General features: G+C 37.8%; 1 protein-coding gene across 9 annotated transcripts in view; it reads right to left on the bottom strand.

The window, feature by feature from the left end:
* The window catches only part of LOC102039889 (solute carrier family 12 member 7-like), a 72,864-nt gene extending 47,248 nt beyond the window's left edge, over window positions 1–25,616 (bottom strand). For all 9 annotated transcript variants that reach the window (XM_031062163.1, XM_031062164.1, XM_031062165.1 and 6 more), the window contains exons 1-6: window positions 25,482–25,616; window positions 9,282–9,376; window positions 7,070–7,192; window positions 4,464–4,610; window positions 3,679–3,733; window positions 1,318–1,448 (exon numbers count right to left, since the gene is read on the bottom strand). In XM_031062163.1, the coding sequence (XP_030918023.1) occupies window positions 1,318–1,448; window positions 3,679–3,733; window positions 4,464–4,610; window positions 7,070–7,192; window positions 9,282–9,376; window positions 25,482–25,593 (663 nt within the window). In that variant the 5' untranslated portion in view covers window positions 25,594–25,616. The remainder of the gene's footprint in view (window positions 1–1,317; window positions 1,449–3,678; window positions 3,734–4,463; window positions 4,611–7,069; window positions 7,193–9,281; window positions 9,377–25,481) is intronic.
* Window positions 25,617–27,971: the final 2,355 nt, after the last annotated feature.

The following is a 27,971-nucleotide window of genomic DNA, read 5'->3' as shown; positions in this document are numbered from 1 at the left end:
AGGGCTTAAGGCAACTCCAGTCCTTCAAAAATCTGCTCAAATCACTATTTTTTCAATAATATAATTTCTAAAGGCAGGAAGAAACTTTGAACAGGAGGCTGATGTGATGCATTCATAAGCAAAATCCAAAACTAAACATAGACAATCATTTACCAGAATTTTCTTAAATTAAATTTAAGTTTAGTAAATTACTATTTACTAGAATGCTGGAAGATATGAAAATTGTCACATCATCATGGAAGAAAAAGAAAGCAAACTAAAAAAAATATTACAGATAAAGTATATATTGTTTAAAAACCCTAACTGTGACATTGCAGAAGTTTCAGGCTCTCTATGGAGGTACTCCAGAAGATTTTCTTGTGGATTTTGTTGCCCTGCTGTTCAAAGCCTTTGCCAGGGAAAACCACAGGCAGATGACTGATTGCTGTTTCTCCAAATAATCCATGCCCCAGTGAAAGAAAAAGCAATACTCATGCCTTGTGGCTATGTCAGGGGTCTATTCTGAGGTCTTTGACAGATATCCTGGGCAGCATTTTACTTCAAATTCTGTAGCTAGATCTCGTACATTTTTATTAGCAACACAAACCCTGCATGACCCTCTAATAGGGAGAACAGTGCACCAAATTCAATCCACAATTGAACATGTGCTCGTGTTACTGATATAGATCAGACAACAAGCCAGATCAGATCACACAAGCAAGCATTAGTGAAAACTATCTCTAATTTAAACGTAAAAAAAACACCTGCATTTGATTACACGGATCATAGTAAGTAACAAGAAAGAATTCTTAAGTATCTCCTGTGCATATCTTCAGTTTCTGATTTGATGATCAATTATTGGCACCTCCTGGATGAACAAAGCCATAGTAGCCAGGCCACTGCCACACAGGCAGAATTTCACAGCATCTTTGCAAATATATGAAAATTCAAAGCCAGTAGTTCAGACATGAAGAAGTGTGATAGATTATTATTGCCTCATCACAGATATGCCCTTCATGTTCTCCACAACTTTTCATTAAGCAGCAGTGAGTTACCCTGGTAATGCTTTCCACCTATTATTTGGAAAGAGAAGATTTTTGCTTGGTTTGCAAATTATTATTATACATCAAATAGCATTTAATTTATTTTTGTATTACTGATAAGAATGAAACTTCCTCAAATAGTTACGAGTAAGAATAAATATCAACATCCTAAAATGTAGTATCAAAACATTAACGATCACCAAACTAGAATGCATTTTACACCATTAAGAAAATTCATCAGCAATATCCTGAAACAGCCCAAATACATTTAGTCTTAATAGAGACTAGTACTTACCAATAAAATTTCAATGGTACCAAGAATGTACATTGCTCCTGCAAAGGTTGTACCCAAGTAGAAACAAAGTCCCACTGCTCCACCAAACTCTGGCCCTAAAGATCTTGAAATCATGTAGTAAGAGCCTCCAGCTGTGAATTTAACGAAACAAAACAAACAAAAAAAAAAAAACCAAAACAAAACAAAAAAAAAACCAAATAAATAAAACAAAACAAACAAACAAAACACCTCCAGTACTTCAGATTAAGGATGGCAGTAGAGAACAAAAATTTGAATCATTCAGTCAACATAATCAAGATAACCACTGCATGTTTCTCCACTGACATACTCATGACAAGACTGTAACCAATGTCTATACCATCTAGATAGTTAGAATGCACATTTCAAGATTAATATCCCCATGTGCACTGTCTGTGGAATAGAAAGCGAAGACCGAAGAAAGAAGAGGAAAAATTCCACAAGCTAAACAGAAGTAAATTAGAAAAGGATATACAGGTATAATGAATGAATTTTTAGCTTCTAACCTTAAGCTGTTCCCCATCAAACAATAAATTTCCAAAATAATTGCTTTATGAGACAAGGACAAAACAGATTATTTTCTACTGATTCTTTCTATTTTCTGTATACTAAACCATTGCTACTTTCACTACAGTTCACAGTTTTTTAGTACTGTTTAAAGGTGTTGGGAAGGGATTGCTTTTTCTTGTCCACATATAAAATATTCACTTTTACCCTGAGTTCTTCAATTCTTCTCACTCTTACTTCCCATACATATGCATCATAATTCTTTAAGTCATAAACTACACCACCACCATCCTATTTCCATTGCACTATTTGCCTTTTAATAAGGCTCTAAATTTCAAGCTCATGTCTTTCTTTTAGAATGTCAACCAACTCCCTCAAGGCAAACTCTTCTCTCTGGTTCCCTCTCCATCTACTCTTAAATTAATGATTTCTGTCCTGCTTGTGGGAAGAAAGAGACAGAGGAAAGATGTATGCAATTTTAAATAACATATATCAATGTGAAGAATCTGAAACTGTTTTTCATAGAATCATTAAAGTTGGAAAAGACCTCCAAGATCATTAAGTCCTATCATTGACCTAACACTACTGAGTCCACCACTACACCCTGTCCCTAAGCACCACACCTCCTTGTTTTTTGAACACTTCCAAGGATGGTGATTCCACCAGTCACCTGGGCAGTCCATTCCACAGACTTCAGTGTTTTCAATACGAATGAATGAGAAACTAAGAAAGATATTATGATGCATCACCAATCCTTTTACTAAATATAATGAATGCTCTTGCATATAAAGGCAAAATAAAGGACTCCGCTGCTCAGTCTCCTTCAGTCCTGGGTTCTTATCTGTGCTTTCTGCCTTCTCCATATATTCAGGACAAGCATTATTTCTCTAAGAAACTGGCACCAACAACAAAAAAAGTGAAAATTAAGACCTGTCTCATGTAAGAACAGCAGGCTTCAAAGTTTGTGAGAGATGTTAAACAAAACCATTAAAATGAACTTTAAAAATATGAGGGAGAATAGAGAAGAACATTTTAGTTATCTGTGCACTGATCTGAATAACTCAATTTTATTATAAAACATGAGTATTTTAAACAAAATTGTCTATTGATTTTTTATTTCATATATGGTACTGGATCCATGAAATACAATTATAATACTATTACTCTACATCCTACACAAATTATAGCTTTTACTATTATTATAGCCCAACAACTTCAGTTTAAGTTCAGAGTTCATACCAATATCTGAACACCAGAACTATCAATTATTGTGCTGAGAAACTAAAAAGGGTAAGAGCTTCAAAAGCTAATTGATTTTGCAACTAAACAAAAATCCTCTTACTTTATGAAGCCGAATCAATTTATCAATCTATCCTGAAAATTTGAGATAGACAGAAACTAGAGTGTTTATGCAGAAAAATATTTTTGCCATGAGACCAGTTACTATTCTTGCAGAAAACAAGACAACTAACTCCAGTGTTTAGCTGGAATGTAGGAAAATTCAGGAGAGAGAAAAGTAGTACCCTTATTTGTAAAGAAATTTCCTTTGTGTGAAGACCAGTCTCCATTAATTCAATTTATAACATCTTATCTTTGATTAAAATAGGATCAAATGACGGATGACAAAGATGTGCTGCAGACTGTAATTCCCAGAAGACCCAGTCTTAAAGACTGCATCTCACATTAAAAAGTTATTTGTAAAATCAATTAAAAGAAAAAAATGCATTTGATACAAAAGCAGTACTTCTGATATTTGAGAATGATAAGAACTTCTTATCCCAGATTTAAACTTCCATTATTTAAGAATTTACCATGTAAGATAAAATTCTTCATTACCTGGAACTACACCATTTGTTGCTATAGCACTCATTGAAATTGCAGTTAGCATAGTCTGTGGAAAGATGAAATAGATGAAATTTAAAATACCAGAGTTTTGGAGGGTTTTTTTTAAAGATTGGGCAAAACAGTAATCAAATGTAACTATATTTTTTTTTCACCCCAAGATGTTTAATTTGGGATATCCATGCAACTCAAGTACTCAACTTTTCAGGCAGAAGATTTAGCTGACTCACACTTGACACAGTCTTTAAAGAACTGGAAGAATATAGACCATTGCATATACTTAAAATAGTATGTTCATTATTTCAATTTAAAAAGTAGTGAAAACTAATTGTAACATTATTATGACAGCATCTAGTAAAGATCTCATATTCTAAAAAATTATTTTATGGATGCAGTGCTGAGGGGTTTGATTTGTAGTTTATTATCCAGTTTGTTCTGAAGTTGAAAACAGCAGAACAGTTCAGATCTCTAAGTTAATAATGAAATAATTGCTAAAGGCTGATTTAATAAAACTCATATAAAACTTTAAACAAAAGCTTACTTTGATCAACTCAAAAGAATGTCCATACAGGTTAGACTGACACGTGACACCCACTGCTTATATATATAACCCATTTCTCTCAATTGAACCATATTGGTTAAATATCAGTACAATTTTACCAGTATGATCAAATATGGTTACTTTTTCCCTGATACTCACACATTAGAAGGTGTCAGTACTCTTTCAACAGAGGATTTGGACAGGAGTTTAAAAAATAAATAAAATAAGGTTAACTTACACAAGCACAACACATGAACACAATGATGAAAGACTCAAGAACTCCAGCTGTTCCTACAATCCATGTTAAACGCAGGAAAAGGATAACTCCCAAGATGTTTTGCAAACAGGGAAGATATACGCCAATAAAGGTGCCCATTCGTGGACCCTGGAAACAAAGTGAGAACATGAATTCCTTTGCACTAAAAATTTAAATCTATAAACACTTTATTCCACAAACACTTATCACAAATGCTCCATGAACAAATGCCAAGTGAAAATGAATGGTAGCTTCGGAGTGTCCAGCTTTGCAAATATTCATGTGCTATTTACAAAGAAAAATTCCTGAAAAGAGAGAAAACTATTTGTGATAACAAACTCTCTTGTTCCACAGGAATTAGGATGACACCTTTATAGGGATAGGATGGCCCTTTATCTGTTGATCATAACACTTTACAAACTTTTTCTGAAATAACAGTTACAGGCTAAAGTTAGAGGTTAAAGATAAATTACTGCCATAATCAGTATCATTTATATTCTGCAAAAAGTTGATCACAAATTGCCACACAGCTGGCAAAAAAAAATTATATTCAATAGTAATTTCAATTTTAAAAAAAGACAGACAAGGTATTAAGACAGAGTGTGAAGTAATGCAGAGCTGACTACAATTTCTTTTTTTCAAAAACTGCAAAACCTGTCACAACATAGTATATGTGTACTTTTTATTTGCTAGTGATCATCATAGGTCAAGACATACACAAAAGCATTCAGGCTTCATCACTAAAGTTTCAGTCTTCTACACTTATGAAGAGAAATCAGGCTTTGAAATACTCTAGTTAAAATCAAGAGTTATACACAGTAGCTTTCCAGTTACACAAGATAGTCTTAAATCACAACTTGGGCTGTGAAAAATGGCAATTGATTTAAATAAATAAGCAAGCATTGATGCTTTAGAAGTTATAAAAATTATTAAGAAAACAGTAAATTTCCAAGTATTTATAAGAAACCATAGAATGCGATTTAGACTACATTTTTTATTTTTAGCATCTTGGGCAATATCTATGTGCAGCATCAGCTCCACAGTCTCAATCACACCATTAAAAATGCTACTCTGACAGGCTACTACTTAACTATCACAATTTCAGAAATGAAATTAAGACACACATAAAAATTGTGTTATCAGGCCACCACATGGAGCACAAACAAGATCAAGTGCAAGCGAGGACATGATGTTCATTTGTTCATAGTCAGCTCCAGAGGGAGTAATATGGTGCTGCATTGACAAAAACCTCTACACAGCAGCTGAACAGACAACAGGGTTCACAGTAAGGAAAGTGTGAGAAGATTGGTGTTACTTTTCTCACATCTGAAGTTTATCTTCAGATGAGATGAAACAAATATAGATGAAGCACAACTAGACAAACAGAAAGAAAGCACACCCATGAACAAATGCAGGATAAGGAAAAAGTTAAACAAACAGCTGGACTTCATCCCTGACCCTTGCCCACTGTCCTGGTACCAGCTTCCACTCAGAAGCTCCATTCCAATCAAATGAGCTGCTGTTCTAAGCTTATTTTCAAACGTATTTTTATCTCTGTCTTTTCTGCTCTGTGCTCATTTTCCTTTTTCTCATTCTCACGTACTTCTCCTCTTTTCTTCATAGTTCAGCATATAAATTCAGTAGCAGGACCCCTTCTTCTACACAAAGACAGGTGACTCCCAGCACTGTCTCTTCCCAGCATCTACCCTAATTTTCTTAGTTTCAGTCACCATGCTCACCATGCAGCTCATCATTCTTCCCTTGCCTATACGTTCTTATACTCTGTCAGGTCACATGCTTTAATCCAAGCTTTCTCCTTCAAAATCAGCCTCTGCTAACAGAGGGATCAATCCAACATGCCACTGCAGACTCCAACTATTGCATACATTCCACTTCTGCAGACACAGATACACATTTTGGGTATCCAGTAGACAGACAATCCTTGATGAATTCAGTTCACTTCTAGCAATTGTGTTTAGCAATGTATCACACAGAGCATATGACTTCCCCTCCCCCAAGTACAATATTTTTGATATTTGCGACAAAATGTTTTCTTGGAATGCATCCATTAAGTTTTAAAAATACTTACTCCAACACACAAAACTAAGACAGCTACTCAAAAAAACTACCATGTTAAGAGGTGCAAATATGCTTATAGAATTAAAAGAGTGACCTGTTTCATCTCAAATTTGCCTTAATATAACTACCTAAAAACCTAGGCAGTTAAAATATATTAATAAACCTGCAAAAAGTCCTACTGTATGCTCATTAGAGGTAGGTAACAGGTACTGATGCTTGCACAAGTTCACAAGGAAGAAGAAAAGAAAGGAAGAAAAAAATGGGTATACTCCATGTTTCAGATCCTAGCTTTGCACATGTTTCACCTATGGGTTTTATAGCACAGTTTTGCTAAAACATGCTAACAAGAACATCAAATTAACACAAGTCCTGCAAAAATGCTTCAGTTCTAAACATGGTATTACAAATCTCACTCTCATTTTTAGGTGTCCACATATTCTCTTTTCAGGTTGAAAAATGCACCTCTTATAGCCAGCTTTATCTCAACAAATTATTAGAAATCTAAATACCTTCACTTCCTTTCGTTTGCTGTCTTCATCTGCTTCATGTTCCACCACTCCTTGAGTCAGATTAGTGTAGTTTGCTAGTTTATTCAGAAGAGATGACACCATGGGGTTACTATCCATTTCTTCCTGTTGGGTTTTGAAGAATACTGCATTTATTAAATAAATTTTCTTTTTAAGTCATCATTTTATGACACTGCTTCAAACATACTCAACAGGTCAGCCCTGATTCAGCCAAATAAAAAAATTAGCATGACAGAATACCAGTCAGCTTTCAACCAACAAGAAGGTTCTATTATTTCTAGAAGTTTAACTCTACACGGCTATGTTGCACCATTTCTTTAATATTTTTACGCTACCTTACAATATGCAGCTCAAATATAAGGAAAACCTAGAGAAATTCCACTGTAATTTTAAAAATCGATTTTCACCACAGCAGAGTCTTTAGTGGATTGTACTGGTAGGGTTGAGTCATTTGAGTTTTTCCAGCACATGAGTTTTTCCAGCACCTTGCTTGTGTTTAGAAAGTGACTTCAAATGATTTCTCAAGCACTAAAGTACTTAAGTACCTCTCTGAGTCTAGTGCTGCAGGCTTACATATTTTCTTACACCAGGCATACTACTTCCAAAGTGTTAACTTGTTGAAAATACCCACACATCTATTACATATAATTGCACATATGTAATAGCACCTGACACAGAAGTCAGCCCATCTTTCTTTACTGCTACAAAACAAAAGCCTGCTAAAACATATCATACAATCCAGAAGAATACACAACATTAGAATTCCAAGAAAAAATGGATCCAGGAGAATTCAATTAAATACAAAATCTTGAACACTGGAAAGAAGACAAGAGATCAGGGTGACAAACACAGACAAGAAGTATGGGAGATTAGGTAATGATAATGGTCATAATAGTCAAACTTCTTTTTAACAGTTTATACAACTCTCACATTTGAAAACACGAGAAAAACAAGATTATAGGAAACTTACCCTGAAACATACATAGTATCAAAAAATTTCACCACAACACCAGCAGTGCTGCAGTCACTAAAGGCTTTCAATGCGATACTGTTAACAGCAATATCTATAACTTGAGATACGTAAAAATAATGGTTTTATATCAGTTGATTTAATGTGAGCCATGTTTCCAAATAACAGATTCGAGGAAAAAAAGCAGCTATGGCCAAATTATCATCACTGAGGAATACAGCAACTAATTTGAGCCACATAAAGTTTTGGAAATGGCTTTATGGAATAGAGCTTGAAGGAGAAAAATTCAATGACAGAACTTTAATACCATCATTCCTGTCAAAAAATACTAAGATATTGCATACATGACAAAAAGACAATTAATGATCAATATTAGTTTGATCCTTAGCAAAATTTTCTCTAAAACAGTGAAAAATAGTAAATATACATTATTTGGGTCATGCACAGGTGAGAAGAAAAACCATGTCCTCTGTGCAAAGATATTTGAAAGGAAGAAGAGAGAAATGTAAGAGAACAACAAGAAAAATTTGAGAAGAATGCAACAGTAAGGTAGCTAAACAATGTTGGAAGCACCTTGTTTTTGTTAATAGCAAGCATCAGAGCAAGACTAATTGATGCTGCTAAAGCAGAGCAACTAAGGTTTTTACTAGAAATACTACTTAATTGCAAAAGTGGCCCTTAAAAGTACTCAATTAATACACCTTTTTCAGTAATTTGATTGTAATAATTCAGTTGATTGAAAAGGTATGAAATGTCCATTAATAAAGTAGATATTTACATTAGAAATTCCTATGGTGTGCTCTACATTGTAGTTGGACAATACAACTAAGTCATGGCTTGTAAATTTGTTTTTTAGCTTTGCTGCTTAATAAAAATTCGCCCATTGAACAAATTATTTTGCTAATCCTCTTAAAACTGAATACTGCTTTCTTTAAAAAATAGATTTGACTTCCAGTAGCTTTGTCTAACGATGTCAAGATCCTAGCCCAAAAAATTTAAATGCACGAAGACTTATTTCTTATCTTCACATTAATGTACACCAATATTTACTGTTCTTGCCTATATACCATTCAAATCCACTGAAATGGAATGTTAGCAGGAACCAAACTATGAAAAAGTTATTAAAACTCATTTTCCCTGCCACTAAATTTTAAGACAGAAAGTAAACAGGTGATTGCTCATCTCCAGTAAAGGTAAAATATGGTTTTGGAGTATTTAACTTACCTCAAAGAGAGCCATATTCTTTCCTTCATACATGCTTCCTCTGCCCAATTCCGCACAGTTAATAAATGGACTACTTTCCCTGGCAATCCCATCCCCTAGTGGAAAAGTAACACAATTAAAAACAAGAGGGGGAAAAAAAAAGATACATTATACTATAAAAGGAATAGTCAGAAGACTCTGGTAAGAGCTGGTTCTAAATAAGACCATAGGTTGCTGCAAACCCAGTTTTCATCTCAGACATGTGGATGTTAAACATTTAAGGAGATTTAGTTTACCAGTCTAATCTTGGTATAGTGTTTCATCATTATTACTCTTTAACACACATACTGATTTCTCCCCTATCCTTTCTAGTTTCCCTAAAAACACTTGATAATTGCACTGCATATAAAGGTTTTGAGTATAGAATAAAATAACCCTCCAGCTAACCTTTTTATTACTTCACTGACTCCCTCAAAAAATATCCAGTAGTTGAGGTAGGAATTTATGAAATGCAAAAGGAATTACTTTGTAAAGGTTGTGGGGAACCTTCCATGACATGTTATACTTAATCTATTCCTTTTTGAAATAGAAATTGCATTAATCTGTAGCTCTACTGACCTGCTCTGGCACACCTCTCAAAAAATACAGCATTACATTCACTGCCTTTCAGCTGACAAACTACAAAAACTATGACACGCTGATACTGTCACAACCCTGGCATTTCCAAATAATCTCAAGTCCTTGCCTGCATCACTTTGCCTGTGTGCCCTTTTGCCCTTATATGCACAGATGACAGCAACAGCACCGACAGTCTCTCCACTACAGAATTAAGGAACAGTTAGAGAACAAGCCGTACTCTTTTCCTCTGTCTCCTCCCTCTGCTCCCTACATGAAATCCCAGAAGAAAGCTCTGGCAAATGTGTACACTAGTCTCAGCACAACATATTATCTTGGTTGTAAACCAGACAGAAATATATCTCAGTCCCTCAAACATAAGAGGGACTGTGGATTTCCCACCACTAATTTCCTACCACTCTCCACAGTATCACTATAGTTATTGGTATCATGACATAGAAACCACATACTATCATAAGAGACACAGAATATAACAACTGTCCTAAAAATTAGGGCTTTAAAATTAGTTCCTCAGTCCAGAGAAGAAATGGCGATGAATTCACACATCCAATATATTTCCTTCTATCCACATCCTCCAACTTTCATTTTTCTGTTTCTCTACATTATATATTTGGTCTCCTACTACTTCAAGTCCTACAGCCTGGTTAGATGCCCCTCTTCCAACCAAGGTTAATGCAAGGTCAGCAGAAGGAACACTGTCAACACAAAATAATCTCCCTCATGAACTAACACCTTGAGATGTTTCACAGTATATGGAACATGCTGGTTTCACACAAAATTATCTGAGAAATTGGCATTTATGGGCTCCACTTTAATAGGCTCCACTGTACTTAAGAGAAAGATTCAATTAGCTTTTTCACAGACAACAAAAGAGCAACTCTGTCCTGAAACAAATACATCCTGATTTCTCTTACCATTTTGCTAAAGCATATGAGCACTCGGATTTCTTGCTTAAGACATTGCATTTTCTTTCCAAGATTTTTGCAATGTTGTTTTTCTTTTAGCTCCATTCCTAAAATCATCCCATTATTTCTGCTGAAGTTTTTATAAGCCATTCATTAAAAGGTATGTTCCCAAGTTAAAATAAAAATAAGGTTGCTTGATTTCAGTCTTGCCAAGACCATACTTCTATTGACTTCCTCACCAACTGACATCTGGTACCTGTAATTATTAACTAAATATTGGTACTCCTTTCAGGGTACTTCCAATGCCTTCAGAAAGGATTACTCTTCAAAAAGTGAGCTGGGAAATTTCAATTATTGTTTTGCATTCATATAGACGATAATGTCACTGGAGTTACTCTTTCAGTGGGTATCATTAGACTAATCTAAACACCAAAAGGGTAGCAAAAAAAAAATGTTAATCAGTATTCACAATTCTGAAGCTGAAGACTAGAGTTTTGGCTAACCAGTTCTGGACATAAAAATCAGTATCTCAGTACTACCCAGTATTTTAAATTGTAGATTGGAGAATTGTGAAGCTGTCCTTTATATGTTTCTATTTCTAAACAGAGTTACTTGGCTTTACTCCAATACAAAAAAGAGAACAGCATCTCTAACAAAGGTCTTGTTAAACGCACCTGACAGGCTTCAAACAGGAAAATGCAGAACTTAGGATCTGAAGAACAGGAAACCTGTTTCAGTGCTTACAACCAATATTCTGCCCATTTTAAAGTTTTCTAATGATAGTCTTCAAAATAGTCTGGTAGTGACAGACTGCAATAAACTCCTGTTTCTCTAACACAGTTTTCTTTTTGTATTCGTGTATGTTTGGCACAGCAATTTGATAGGCAATGCTGATCATGTCAAATATGATTTTAGCTTCACTTGAAAGAGAATCAACACTGAAAAAGTGACCAAAAAAACAAACTGACAAGTACTCTGTCATCTGCAGTTTGTTGACTACTTCTACAATTAAAAAATCATTAGGACCATAGAATCATAAAAGCATTAAGATTGGAAAAGAGCCCTACGATAAGGTCCAAACTTTGAACACTACCATGCCATCTTAATATAGCACTAAGTGCAACATACAGTCATTTCTTGAACACTCCCAAGGATGGTGGCTCTACCACCTCCCTGGGCAGTCCATTCCAATGTTTAACCACCTTTTCAGTAAAAAAAATTCTTCATCATGTCCAACCTGAGCCTACCCTGGTGCAGTCTGAATCCATGTCCTCTAGCCACATTGCCAGTTGCCTGGGAGAAGAGGCCAACCCCTATACTCTACTACAACTCCTTCCAGGTTATAGAGAGTGATAAGGTATCTCCAGAGCTTCCTTTTCTTCAGGCTGAATGACCCCAGCTCCCTCAGCCACTTGTCATCAGACTTGTGCTCCAGACCCTTTCATTGCCCTTCTCTGGACACACTCGGCAATTCAATATCTTTCTTGAAGAAAGGGGCCCAAAACTGGACACAAAACTCAAGGTGTGGCCTTAACCGTGCCAAGTACGGGGCAACAATCACTTCCCTAGTCCTGCTGGCCATGCTATTTTCAATAGAGGCCAGGGTGCCATTGGCCTTCTTGTCCACTTGGGCACACCACTGGCGCATATTCAATCAGCTGTTGACCTGCACTCTGAGGTCCTATTCTGATGAGCCATTTTCAAGCCATTCTTCTCCCAGCCTTCAAAGTTGCATGGGGTTGTTCTGCATGACCTGGCACTTTGCCTTACTGAACCTCATACATGTACCACAGTGGCTAACCTCCAGTTGTCCGGAACCTCCCCAGTTTATCAGGACTAACAATAATGATAAAGAGCGGCTTGGCGATCTCTTCTGCCGGCTCCCCAAGTACACTCTAGCGGGTTCCACGCAGGCCCATACACTTGTGAATGTCTAAGTGGCTCAATGGATCACTGACTACTTTTTCTAGATTATAGGGGGTCAGTTCCGCTCCCCATCTCTCTCTACCAGCTCCAAGGGCTGGTCACCATGAGGATAACTGGTCTTTCTGTTGAAGACTGAGGCAAAAAAGGCACCTCAGATTTCCTCATCCTTTGTTACAATGTCACCCTTCACATCTATTAAGGATAGATTTTCCTTGGTCTTCTTTCTGTTAATATATTCATAAAAACACCTATGAACGCCTTTGAGTTTTCATCACTGCTGTCAACAAAATCACCTTTATTTCAAATTAAAAACCACCACCTTTTGAAGTATCCTTATTTAATATGTCTAGATATACAGTGAATCTTATTTACATGTAAGTCAAACTGACATGTATTATACCATTCAGCAGAAAGAACTAGTTTCAGAATCTCAATGCACAGACATCATCTGTGGTGAAATTAACCAAACAAACTATCTCAATCTTTAGCTTATTCTTTCTTCAAAAGAAGATTCAATAGAAAATAAATGATTCATTAGAAAACCAGAATTAAATTAAGACAGGATTAACACTTTTCACAAATCCTGTAAATCTTGCCCCTCATGCATCAAGTGGACAATAGAAAAAGCTATTTCAGTTACTTGTACTGAGGTTACATGGAACATGAAAGGAATAAGAACTTCATTTCACTAGTAAGTCTTAAGCCATCTATGGTTTATCTCAGCCCTATCCTCTTGAACTCTATGAGGAAGCTTTAAGATAGTCAAATCACAGAATCATGTAGGTTTGAAAAGCACCTTGAGCCCAACCACACAATTAACACTGCCAAGTTCACCACTAAAAAATGTCCCTAAGCACCACACCTACAGATATTTTAAATACCACCAGGGATGGTGGCTCAGCCACTTCCTTGGGCAGCCCATTCCACTGGTGTTCTGAGAATAAAAGCTAATAATTAATTTTCCAAGAAGAAGGCAAAGCTTCTTCTTTCTTTTTTCTCTCTTTTCTTTCTTTTGCTTTCCTTCTAACAAATCAAGGAGATGGGCTCTGCCAAGAAAGCCTGTAGTGTATCAGAGAGGTAGGCTCTGTCCAGAGAACCTGTAATTAGAATGAACTGTGAACAAACCTCCACAATTATAGGGACCACAAGTACCCCCCTTTTAGTTAAAAGGTAAGAAGTATCCCTTAACAAAACACAACAGTGTAGCTGTGTAAAGAGTGAAGAATACCATAACCTATTTATTTACTCTTTGAACAGTACACTTGTAAAGATTACTTCATCACTGTCATATATTTAGATGTTGTACATTACTGATAAGTTTTGTATACAGATCCAATTGTAATTGAAGTTATGTGATAAGTTAAAAACCCTCTACTAATATTCTGCTTTCATTAGTGTATTTAAAATTACTTCATTTGCAAACCTGCAAAGCCTTCCAGAGAAAGCAGTTTCCAAATACCTTGTCAAAAATTCGCACAGAAATGCTGGTAGCAATTTTAGATTTTATTTATATGTGACATCTTAAAGATATCAGAAAGAGCTGAGCTGTTCTTTCTGTGTAAGGGGTTTAACACACTACCTGATTGTACTGAATAATTTGAGCAATTCAAAACTAGTTTAGTAAGAATTTTTATATTGTATTTCTAAATGCTGTTCATTATATCAGAAATCCTCTTGAATTTTGCCTAACAAGAGAAGAAAGATAACTTCTTATTTAAGCAGCTGGGGGAAAGGGACTTTGGTTTAGTTTTAATATTGCCCTCTTCAGAGAAGATGCAATAAATCTATACTTAGCCTTGAAGGAATAGAGGTACAGGATATATTAATGTATATCATAGAAACACTAAGAGAATTTGAAAATTTGGCACCTCTTCATTTCAGAGCCTTCAGTCTAATCTACTGGAAAGTGCCCCAGTATTTTCATCATTCTGAGAACAGGTGACAGCCAGTGTATGCCTTGTTCTCTCTCTTTTCAGTAACTTTCTCTCTAGTTCTAGTTTGTATCCCACCCCAAAGTCATAGAGAGTAAAATACTACCTAGAACTGGCAAGGTGGTAACAAGCAATACAAATGTCCTACTACTCTCTTTCCAGAAGAACTCTAGGAGTGCTTTACACATATCTACCGGTGTGTATCTATGGGTACATGTGTACCAAGGTGTGTGCATGTTGTGTGCATTATTATACAAATATGTGTTAAATTACCACCTCTCAAGTATGACTAAGTTAGTGTACAGCCCTTTGTTTGTGAGTACACAGGCTCTACAAGTGTGAGCGTAGCCCTGTGTAAGATATGTGTGTTAATAACATTACACATATTAGTGTGCAGATTTAAACACTTGTGTTAATGTACACAAGTTCTACATACAAATAAGTCTCATATTTGTGAGCACATGTGCATTGGTAGAAACTGTACATAAATGTCTCTGTAGCACACATGTGCTAGCGTATGCAAGTAAAGTGTTGTCATGGTTTGACACTGGCACAACGCCAGTGCCCCCATGAAAATACCTCCTCCCTGGTGTCTGCTGTGAGATGTGACCAGGAATAAGCAAAGCAGGCTTCTACTTAGGAATAGAAGAAAAGTTTATTAACTAAACTACAAGTAAAAAGACACACACATACACACACATGGAAAATGAAAACCTCACAAAAACATTTCCTCCTCCCCCCACCACATTTCCAATACATCTATCTCCCAAATTCCAACTCTCAGTCCATCATCAGAACCTTCAGACAATCAATCAATCCTCGGTTCATCAAGAGGAGAGGAGTCCTTCTTGTGCCATGGTGACCTCTCCCTTTCTTGTCCAGTGCTCTCACCACTGAACATGGACCAGAGCTGCCTCTAGGGTCGTCTTTTAAGGGTGCTTTGTCTCCTTCCAAAAACGGCACAGTCTCTCCTTTTCAGGACATCTGTCTTCCCCCAGATTTGTTCGCCCCCTGGGGCTGAGGGGCATCAACACTAAAAGAGTCCAGCAAAAAGCCACTCCATCATCTCTTTCCACCTAAGGTTCTTCTCTACTCTTCCAGCATCACTCTCACTGCTCAGACTTTCATCACTTGCCCATTTCCTTCTTCCACTTCATCTCTATCTCCCCTCTAGGGAAGGTCACTGCTCTGTAAAGTTTTCATTGTCCAAAAAGGCTTAAAAGCTCCTACAAGTGGCCGGACTCTTCTCCATGCTTCCCCCCCCACTTCTCCGCAAGCCGGGCCATGCCGCCAGCACATGATATCAAATTTCAAGTTTAAAGTCCAGGCACCGGCTTCTCTCTCTCGTCTCCTAGGGGGGCTATTCAGTACCTCCCGGCACTTCTCTCTCTCTCTCTGTCTCTCAGGGTTCCTCCACCCTTCCATCCTCAGGCCAGGCCTACCTCCCATCTCCGTCCAAGGCCCAGCCTACCTCAAGACCGCATGGCTTTCCCCTCCCCTGCCCAGCTGGCAGCTGTGCAGGGGAAGGTCTGGACTCTTCACTGACCAGAACTCAAAGAGGGCTTCTCCTGTGAGAGCTCTGCTTTTAACCCCTGTGTTCTCAGAGACATAGCCAATGCCTCAGTGGCCAAACCAGGTGCCAATATTAAAATCTGAACACCTAATTGGTGACCACAGCATATCCCAGAAAACCTATTTCCTGTCAAACCACGACAAGTGTGCACAGCTCTGTGAGAGTATGCAAGTGTGTGCTGCTAACAGGTACCTCTGTATTCCAAGGTTCTATACCAATAAACAAGTACCTGTGTGTGTATACTAGTTCTGCGCATAACCTTATGTGCAGACATGGGTTAAGCACGCCAAGAAACACAGCTCTGGATGCACAGCTCTGTGCATCTGGCTGTTGTCTCACGTGAAAAAAGATGTGTGTATTTGTGTGTGTCGATGTGTATGTATCACTACTGAGCTCTGCTGACCAGAGTAGCTCCTAACTCCCTGTGTACACTCTAGTAGAGATCAACTTATTTTATAACGAAAATAGAAACCAACCCATTCAAACTGCTGTTATGTTCTTACCTCGTGCCTTAATTTTGCTGTAAACTTATAAATGTGTGAACTCATTCTCATATATTGATATACTAAGAAACACTACTCCCCTGTTATTGTACTTTATGAAAGACAAGTGAAAGCCTCATGACTACTCTAGGTGCTTTATATAACTGTTAAAGTAACATTTTGAACAAAGACTTTGAATTGTGTTATTCATTAATATAACTGTCCTATAAAAATTACAAGTATATGTTAAGGGGAGGAACAGTAGAAAATATTAAAATAATTTGCTTAAAACTGAAGTATAGTAAGAACCAGAAGGCAAGACCAGGTTGGCCCCTGCACTTGCCACTGAGAAGATGATAATAACCCTGCTGCAGGCAGCAAGCCTGTAGACATGGAAGGTGGGGGTAAAAGCCATACTGGACCTCTGTTCACAAACTCCACCAATCATTTTGCTTAAAACTCTTTTCCACTGTCCTCACCCACATCAACAGATGCTATTAAAAATGAGTTAATTAAACCAAATAACTTCTAAAATAGAAAAGGAGGGTTTGTTATAGATAGATAATGAGATGATTGGCTCTTGCAATTAAAAGATTAATATTGTGTGAAAATTAAGGACAGTTATGTACATAACATGTACAGTTATGTTATTGTAGTTTAGATGTCCTCTGTTCTCCCCATAGTTCCATTTTCCCCCCACTCTGTATTGTTGCCATCAGACAGCCTGGGTTATCTAGGACAGGTAAAAGAGAAGGCGTGCACCCTCCAATCAAGTTACAAGAAACCAGTCTCCACCAATGAACGGCCAAGAAGAGCTGACTGACAGACTTTGGGAAGGGCCAGTGTTGGCTGATGCAACCCCCAGGGGTATAAAAGACGGAGCATCCATCTTGAAGATGGCCACATGGTAGGCAGCCATAAAGACAGTTCTCAGCGCTGCAACTTTTTCCTTATTTAATCCTTCTGTTGTATTTTTGTTAAGGTTTAATAAACATTTTAAAATTTTTGAAGTGAGCAGTTGTCTCTCACTCTAATGTACCTTTCCTAAAAGCCTATGTGGTACTTGCTGTGTTGATGGGACATGCAAAAAACCCTACTCTTGATTTCTACATATACTCAAGCACTGTGATGAGTGATTATATCTGAATGGAAGTCAGCTGCAATGACATTTTTTTTGTAAACCAGACATACAGCTACAAGAAGAGAAGGTAGGAGATATATCTCAAGATAATATTTAGTGCGTTGATGCACATCATTACAATGTGCACACCCATACACACTAGTCCCCCAAATGCCAATGCAGTGTAACCCACACAAATTGTCACAAACTATACCAGAGCTGTTCTGGCCTTAAATTTTCTAACATTGTCATCAGATGATTTTTTATTAACATTTCCACACACCAAACAAAAATTAGGTAAAAATTTTTGCACATCACAATTCAGTGCTGGTCACAGACACAAAAGGCAGCACGGTATGCAAAATGATATTCTTCAGAAGTTTCAGAGTAGCGATCCTCAGAAACACCAACAAGTAGGTTACTTTTAAAGTATGTTAACAGGTAAAAATTTCTAAGCTAATCCAAACTGGCCCATTTTATACAGTGTAAACCAGAACCCAACAGCAGAGCTTAAACATGCAGACGCCAACTTTGCCAATAAGGTGGCCTTCTTATTCAGGGGTTGGACTAACATGATCTCCAGAAGTCCCTTCACACTGTAACAATTTTGCAATTCCCCTCTCACACTTACTACTCACCACTCTGCATCCCCATATCATGCTGCTCCTCACAAGAATTGAACTATTGAACATAAATGCATATGCTGCCACCAGAGACAATCAGTGTAGGAATGAGCAATTACTCAAACAGAAACAACTTCCTTAGCATTCATAACAATTCCACCTCTGCTTCCTTCCCCACTCCTGAATCACAAGTAGCAGAGTATGAAAAATGTATGTTATAGCTGTCTTGTTATAAAGTGGCAGAGAAAGGATAGAGGATAGGAAACTATCATTTAAGTCATCCTAAATTTGCACTGTGATGCCTGATCAGGAGATCAGAACAAAAATATTTGACTATCTAATCTAATTTCCCATCTATCCACAGGCTCAGGAATTTCATTTGATCACTAAGCTCTATAACTTCAAAAAAATAATATTGAAATTTAAGCAGTGCATCTCTTGATGTTTTCAGAACTGAAATAAGAAAAAACCCTATTAATTTATGTAAAGCTTAAGGGTTTTAACACTGAAAAAATCTCAAATTGTTCCATATTTCTACTTAAATTTGGTTCTTTCAAACTTCTAGGTATAACATCCTAGTAACTGCTTTCAAATTTAACCACTTACAGTATTTTCTCTCTGTGAAGGTAACTATACTTATTCAAATAATCCCAACCTATCTCTTGAAAAATCAAAAAAGTTCCTAAAACATTTTTCTAACTTTTAAATTATTTTTGTGGAAACGTTCTGTACAGGTTTTAAGTTACGTAACACCAAAAAAAAAATCAAACTCTGAAAATCAAATACAGCATTCTAACACCAGTCTCAGTCAATGCTATTTACAGAAGTATAATCGTCACCTCTACTCCAAGGACCAGGCTAGCCCTCTTTACCACAGCATTAAACCAAGCTCATGATATTCTATTCCAGTCTGACCCCTAAATCCTTTCCAGATTCACTGCTTCCTCACTGTCCCACACTATGTCTGCCATCATGATTCATATCCAAGTAATGCTCCTAATGCTCCTGTTTACCTTTGTATTCAAACACGTTTTGTCCAAAAAAGCACGCACCTTTTTCTCCTGACATGCTGTAAGAGTTTAACATCTATCTGAAAAATAAAAGTAGATAGCTTTCATATGGCAAAAGAATACAAGTGTTGTTCAAAGGAGTGATAATTACATAAACTTTTGAACATCATGACCTCAAATACAGTAGCTCAGCTATGATAATGTATAACTGTTCTCCAAACAAGTACATGTGTTAAACTAGAAAAGCTTTGATTCCCACTAGAAATTGCTAGTTTTATATGTTGTTATCTAAAGCAGAACTGCAGTTGGGGAATAACCCTTAACAGTAAAGTCCTAACTTTTCACAGTTTGCAAAGGGCAACCCTTAATCACAGTCCATGTAACTTGAGGTAGGTTCTGGTTAGCCATATACAGGTGAAATGTAACAGTTTTAAATAAAAACAATGATAACATTTTCATACACATAGTATTTGGTCACATTAAGAACAAGCCACTGCAAACTGAGAATATGAAAATGGGATCCCGTTTGCACAAGAGACAGCAAACATTTAATGTTACTGTAACAAAACTTTTAAGGTAAAAATACATAAAGTTTAAAAGTCAATAAAACTGATGTATATGACCATCGCATCCAAGAAAGCTGCCTGTGGCAAAATCTGTAATTCTATCTTCTCTATCATGCATATTTCCTTCCTGTATGTTCAAGTTTTTGATTGGCAGGCAACAAAAGAGAAGACATAGAATCTTATAAATTAAATGCCCTAACACTTCTAATCTAAATCCACATACTGGAGCACTCCTTAGAGCTCTAAAACATAGTCATGTTTTTAAAAGCCACCTTGGAGTTCTACAATACAGTCAAATTTTTAAAAGCCACTGTCTTCCTATAATGCAAATTATGAAAAAGGCATCAATAAACTTGTTTGAACCCACTTTGCCTCAATTTTTGTGCCACATTGGTTTAAGAATTCAGTGCAACCTAACTCAAAAGTTTCGTGTTACTGGGTTCTTTTTGGTAATTTAATGTCTAAATATATTTACTACATCACAAATTTCTTCCAGTATTTTTATTAATGATTAGCACAATTTATATGTTATACTGATATGCAGAACAAAATGTATTTAAACCCCTTGTAAATAAACCTCTTTACATAATGGATGATTCTAATATTACATCCATCATTTATGTTATCAACATTGCTAAATCTTAGATTTTTCTTTACTTAGGCTGCTATTATCATCAAGCACAATTTACTTCTAATGAAAACACTGCAAAAGCTCCTTATAAATTCTTTAAAATATGGCTGGAAGTACAGGAACCTCCTATTTCAGTAAGAAATATATTAGAACCATGGCATTATCTTGTAAAGAGACTCACTTGGATTTGGCCCGTTTTCTTCAAAATCTTGCTCACTCATGATTAAGGAAAATTAAGTCGGTCTCCTCTGATGATTCTTCAGGTATCAAGAATTGAAAGAGGAAACTGACAGTTCCTTCCTCCCAGCTTAGTGTAAGACCTCAAATCCTGTTTCTTACTAGCATTGGATTAATCCTGAAACAAGTCATTAAGACTTCAGGCAGCATGAGTACACATGACACAAACTACATGAGAGTCACAGAGCTCACTGAAGAGAATTAAGCTGAAGGATTTTTGTCAGCAATAAACACCCTGCTTAGTGATATGGGAAGGATCAAATCACTGAAACATCCCATGTCTCCATCTAATAAGTACTTTAAAAGTTTTATTTCTATCAAATAAATTCATTTTAAAATATATCCACTAAACAGATCAGTAGAGATTAGCAACAACTAGTATTAATCTATTCCAAAGACCTATCTACTATTAAAAAACCTTCTTTTACACATCAAAAGATATCTGTACGCATTAGCAGACCTTAAGCAAGTCAGTTAGTTTTTAAACATTGATTTTATGTAGAAATAGTTGGCATTTGTTCTACTTAAGATGTAGCAGATAAACACTTTAAAATATAGTTCTAGTAATTTTTAAGCTCTTTTTAAAAACAAATATTTTTAATTTATAAAGGTTTATTTTTAGACTAGCAGCATAATTTGTTAATTCTCTTTCAAATTAAATATGTCACTGTTTTCTAGTTTATGCATTAATGTATTACACATTTTAAACCAGCCTTAAACTCATAAAAAGTGTTTTAATTCTGTTAAATGGATGCCAGTGATAGGAACAGACTAGTTCCTGGGATCAAATCTTTGAATAACATCTAAAATCTACTTTTATCTGATCATAACATCTGTGCTGCAAGCATGGTCAATTGTGGCAGTTAAGGTTGAAGGGTTGACTGAAAATACACTAGACTTCTCCGTGAGAATAATTCTCTTCCTCCAAACACCATATATACACACATAAACACATACACACACACACACACATAACTGTGTCGACTATTCCCTGGTTTTCCAATAAGTAACATTTTACAGAAATTCACAGCATCCATGCTTCATTAGTTATATGATGGCTTCTTTGTAGATGATCAGGTTTGTTATTGCTACTCCTTGATTTGAGGGTCTTCAATTTTAAAAGAATTTACAGGAGTCAGTTCTCACATTAGTTTCTAAATAAGAAACTGCTGTGGCAAGGTAAATAATACTATGGGATGCTAAAAATACTAGCGATATCTTGAAGCACCTGATACACAGAGCTGCTAAGGAACGAAAAGCTGATCAACTTTACAAAATTTTTACAGTTCTATCTAGACAGTCACTACAACTATGTGTGAAGAAAACAAACAAAACACCCAAAACAAATCAAGCCCAGAATTTCTTATAAAACTTCATACCTTTCTGTCTACTGACTCATATTTCCTTCTCCTCTTCAACCATTTACTATCTCCTGACTACTCTTTCTTTGTAGTCTATTATAAGCCCATTAAAAGACACAGAAGACGGGCATATCTTCTTTCTGCTACTTCGTGAATATTTGAGTTAGCAGGCTTAACCATGTTAACTTGAAGTATTCTGCCTTTCTGAAGTACTACTGTGACTAGTGCTACAGTCCAGCCCCATAGGGAGTCACAAATGTCTTCTCCTTTCACATACATCAAAGTATCATATAGTCAGAAAATATGAAGCTATAGAACTTCAGATTATTAAGAAGGAGTGCAGATCATAGAACAAGAACATCCCAGGTTACACCTTTACCACAGAGATGATTATCAGGTAAGAATGCGTGAAAGGGGATAAATGCACAAAATTGTGCACTAATTGGTAAGTGCCTTGCTAATAAAAATCAAAACTACTGTTGATCTAATGACTAGACAGCACACAATTGATTCCCTCAAAAAAATTAGCAGAGTTTGATGGGACAGGTTTGTCAGGTTTTCATGTATTTGGTAGGTTGGGTTCTTTTTTAAAAAAGGTACAAGTGCAGTCAAGGAAAAACTACTTGGTTTTTAAGACAGACAATTCAATCAAAACTGATAACATGCTAGATTTCTAAACAACTGGAACAAAATAACACGCTGAGCTATATAGGCTAAGGATAAGTCAAATGGGAAGTTCCCATTTTCCTCTTTTTTATGTTCATCTCTGCTCTCAGCTTTACCCACCTCTCACCTTGACACAACCCTAGCCATTCTCACTTTTTGCAGCACTCACCTCAAGCCAAAATGATTTTTACCTCTCCAGCAGTTTACTTTACTCACAGTTTAGCATGCTGAACCAGACCAGTGAAGCGTCTGATGGTCAAGCGCAGGAAAAAGGAAGCAAACCCAGACACAGAGGAGGACAAGGAAAGAAATAATTTACTTCTTAGCCTTTTTCTCAAGGCTGGAGCAGTGAGAAGGGCAAGGAGTCCTTCTCTGAGCAGCAGGCTTTTAGATGAGCTTAACTACAGCAGCTATTAGAAGGACAAACATTTCAGAATTCTTTAGTTTTCAGAAGAATAACTCAAGAACAATTATTTTGTTATACAGCATTAACTTAACAATTCCGTACAATACCCAAAGCAACACTAAGTAGCACATCTTTCACTTCCCAAAACGCTCTGTCAGAGGGTAGCATTTAATCTCTTCATGAGGTCAGAACTCTTCACCTAGAATTTATATACAAATCAATACCTTCCCTTTTCAGTGTTTTCCTCTCTACTTCCAATTTTACAAACACACAAGAAGAGTCATACATAAATTCATCCCCTTGACTGATACAGATCCATAACAGTATTTAAATATATCTTGCAATTGTAACTACTAGTCCCCAAAACACTACCTAATCACATAATTGTTTTTTAATTTTTCTCTGGTCTTTAGGGTTGTGATAAACCACTGTGAAAGTAGTAGTTCCTTTCTTCCTCTCACCTTCCCAGGATTTAAAAATGTTCCAAGCCTTTCAGATACTTCATATATACATGCAGTCTAACAAATCCTGTCTAACTTTGCCTGTATGTATAGTCAGTATTTTAACATGCCACCTGTGTATACACACCATACACCATGCCTCTCTGACTAGCTCTTCTACCAAAAGAAAATTTGTCCAGATTAATGCTGTAGTGCTAGTCATCCATCTAGTACAAACAGATGTCACAGAAACAAACTGTTGTTTGTTGTTGTTGTTTGTTGTCAGAAACAAACCGTTAAACTGTCACAGCTTATATTGCTTTGGTTTTTCTATTGCATTTAGTTCGGAAAAAGAAGAGGTAGTTATTAGAACACCTAGTGATCATTTGAATATACAAAGGGAAAGGCAACTATATGTATTATATATCTTTAATGGGTAAGTAAGATTTTAGAGTAGAAAGCTTTGGAAGAAAATAACCCAACTGTGTCAGCTGGGTGTTTTACTATATTAGCTTCCGAAAACAATGTAAATATATTAAGTTTGTCAAATATCTGTTTTTATCTCTTTACATTCATATCCCATATCACACGGAATTAGCTTTATTTATCTGTCACCTGTACCACTAAAACAAGAAACCCCCATTTATTCACCTGTTATCATGTAACAAAGTTAATCACCCCACCCAAACCTTTACAGAAGTATCGATTGTAACAAAGCATCCAGAATAAAGCGCAAGATGTGAACTAGCTCTCGAAATGCTAGCAGTGATTCACACACCATACTTGGTATTGCAGCTGCAACACGCTTCGGAAAAAGGAAGTGTTAAGCGCCACAAGAATTACTGCTTTCCCAGCAGTGCCTTGTCATGCAAGTGAAGAATCACTCATTTCCCCAGCAACGCTGGCAGAGAAATACTACTGCCCCTGCATAAGGGGCTGTCCTGAGCAGACCCTCACTCACGATGCCCGAGCTCCACCTCCGGTTTGATTCTACGCCCCCAGGAGACTTCAGGAACGAGGCCTAGCAAGAAGCAAGGCTCCGAACGCGACGGCATCTGGTAGCAAACACCTACTTAACCCTAGACGCTATATCTGATGCAAAAGCACATGGCTGGACAAACACCTGGAGCAACGCAGGTAAAATTGTGCTCTTCTCCACATCTTGCCTCTTAGCCCTCTCTCTAGTGTGCTCCAACAGCAGTTAGCCTTTAAGACAGCCTAATGGTTGGATTTGATGATCTGATCTTCAAGGTCTCTTCCAACCTAAACGATTGATTCTACGTATTTTCCCCGTTTGTTAAACCGCCGTGGGCAACGTTGCTTCCGCCCGCTTCCCGTCGCAGACGGGAGGCGGACTGACCGCCCCACACCGCCCCGGGCAGGCGCCGCGCCCGACCGCGGGCTGCTCCGCTCCCCCGGCTGGAGCCGCCCGTAAGTACTTCCTCCTTTCGGCCAGCGGCGCTGACTAATGGAAACAAAGAGAAACAGGCTCCCAGCCACCCCAGGCGCCAGACTTTGGCCCTTTCCCGAAGCGCACTTCTACACCTGGACAGGTAGCCCCGGCATCGCTCGCTGCACAGAGGCGATGCGGCCCCTCCACAGTATTCGGGGACTCTCTGTCGGCCCGCTGGCCCGCCACAGACCCGCTCCTCCACACGCAAAGAGCTCTCTTTAGGCGTTGACCACCGGCGCTTCACCACTCTCTCACCAGTGCCCCGGTCTCTCTCGTCGCCTTCATCTTCGTCCTCTCGCTGCTGCCCATCCCGCTGCCGCTCCTCGCCCTGCGCCTCCACCGGCACCACCGTGAAGCTCGTCGGCATGCTGCAGACGGCCACAGACCCGCTGGCGCCTCCTCCTAGGGCAGTGGGCAGGGTGAGCCGGGCGCTGCCGCCTCCCTCACGTGAGAGCCATTTCCTCACGCAGCGGGGGGGCGGTGGCCGGCACCGCGCCACTTCCCCCTCACCGCTTGCCTGATGGCGCTGCAGCCGTACCTCCGAAGGGAGGGACACGGGCCCTGGGGCATCCCCTCTTCCTCAAACCTTGGCTTACAGTTATCCTTGCAGAGCTAAGACCACCAGGCTACTGCTCCTCTGATCCCACCAGGCAGAAACTGCCTTCCAAACGAAACCAGAGCCAGGCTGTAGGACCTTAATCCTCCAGATCACTGGAGGGATGACAGTATCCAAAAAGCCTAAGCAGGGGATTTATGATCACCTTTTGGACAAGTGGAGAAAATTGACTGTGTGCCTTTGGACTACCAGGACATAAAGATGGCTCCCAGAAATCTGTTTTCCTACACAGCAGCCATGCTTTGCAGTAGGCAGGTGAAGGTCCTGGGATTCAGGCCGGAGTCAGCATTTAAACTCTAACCAGCAGCGATGCAGATTCAAAGAGTCAGTGGATGAGCAGTGTATCAAATTAAATATTAATAATGTAGCACTAGTGATGAGATACAGCTCTTGGTTACCTCCAACTTCCATCTCAAAGGAGATCTTAGCATCTCCACTCCAAAAGTAGAGAAAACAGATTTAAAAGCCAAGGGCATTTTTCTTGTTTCTTGTTCTTCTAGCAAAGTGCTAGAATAAACCAGAAAGACTATTCATTCAGTCTGTATCTGTGTCTTTTGAAAGAGGACTGGTAGTTTTGTGGCTCCTATACTTCATTGGGATGGAAGATGTATATGTAACACTGCAGTCTGTCCCACAGCATAAAGGCCTTCAGAGAAGGGAGTAGGCAAATGATTCTGGCCATCAAAATGGCAGTGAGCTGGCAGATGTGGAGATGATTGGTTTGAAAAACAGCATTTACTGAATCAGATTTCAGTGAAAAACAGAATTCCCTGAAAAACAGAATTCACAATCTCTCCTCTTTGTTTTTCTTACTGTATTTGGCTTGAGCTACAACTTTTGTACTTCTACACTTTTGGCATACTGATACTTTTCATAGATCTGAAATGCCTTGTTTTCATCATCTTTTTCTTTTCTCAATACCATAATTTTCTGCTTTCGTCATGTGGTTCCCAACTTCGGATTGGTGGATACTGTCATTATTTGCATGTTTTGGACTACATAAGTGATTAATTGAATAAAGCATGAGATCAAACATGGAAGAAAGATTAGATCTGTTATTCTGCATAGAAATACAAATCCAGCCCTCTTCCACCAGGATATTCCAAAAAAAATCTTCCAACCATCCTTTATTCATTATAGATACCCATTTTTGGACTGGCACATGGGCTATTTTCCAGATGTTTCTGGCTACATCCAAAACTGCATCCCCAATATCATCAATTTGTAGACAGCAATCACATGTGTTAAACCACTCCCTCTTCTGCTAACAAATAGTCTAATGCTAACAAATAGTCTAGTGCTAACCGATTTTGATGCGCTGCAGCTCTGGTTTGCTTTTGCTGTTTGACTGTTAATTCCATGGCCCCTGCTATTTCATTAGGTATGATTTCTACAACTGCTTGTAGTCTTGTGATGCAATTCAACATATAAATTGGGGTTCAATATCTCCAACTCCCATCTTGTGCCCAGGTAGCTGGACCATATGTCTGTATTACCCATTCAAGTGGCCACTCTTCATCACCCCACTTTTAGCATCCCCCAATTTCTCCAATCAGTTCTCTCTTTTTAAGGCATTATACACCAGTATTCCCAGATCATCTCCATCTTGGCTTGGCAACAGGAAAAATCCTGGTTGTATAATTCCCAGAGTGCAACTTCCTTTCCATAGGAGAGGAAGTTCTGAATAAGCTCTTTTTCCACATATCCAAAATAAGCCATCTTGTGCTTTCCATTATTTGTTCCTTTGGTAATTCATATTTTCCCAAAATTTAGATATTTCAGGAATCCCATAATAGGGATTTTTTCCCAGAGTCATTGCACCGGAAAAGTTTAATTTCTTTTTCATATTTACAATTGTTTTTCCTTTCCTGGGTCCAATAATGGGATATTGGTCCAGGGATCCACCATGTGAAAGTTCCATTATATACTTTAACACTTTTATAAGAGGTCTGTCCTTGTCTGAAAATTCTCTTCCCATAGGCCAGAGGCACTCCTCTCCAATTATGTCTGAACTTAATATCCACCCCTCTGTCTGATTTTCCCCTTTTATTTTGGATCTGTTCCATTTGAGAAGTTCAACTGGGCCTAGGCTACTACCCTTCCATGGCCATTCTTCGGATATTAAAGCT

Source organism: Geospiza fortis, unplaced genomic scaffold (genome assembly GCF_000277835.1).
Source record: "Geospiza fortis unplaced genomic scaffold, GeoFor_1.0 scaffold108, whole genome shotgun sequence".
Lineage (NCBI taxonomy): Eukaryota > Metazoa > Chordata > Aves > Passeriformes > Thraupidae > Geospiza > Geospiza fortis.
This window is presented reverse-complemented; position numbering and strand designations above follow the sequence as displayed.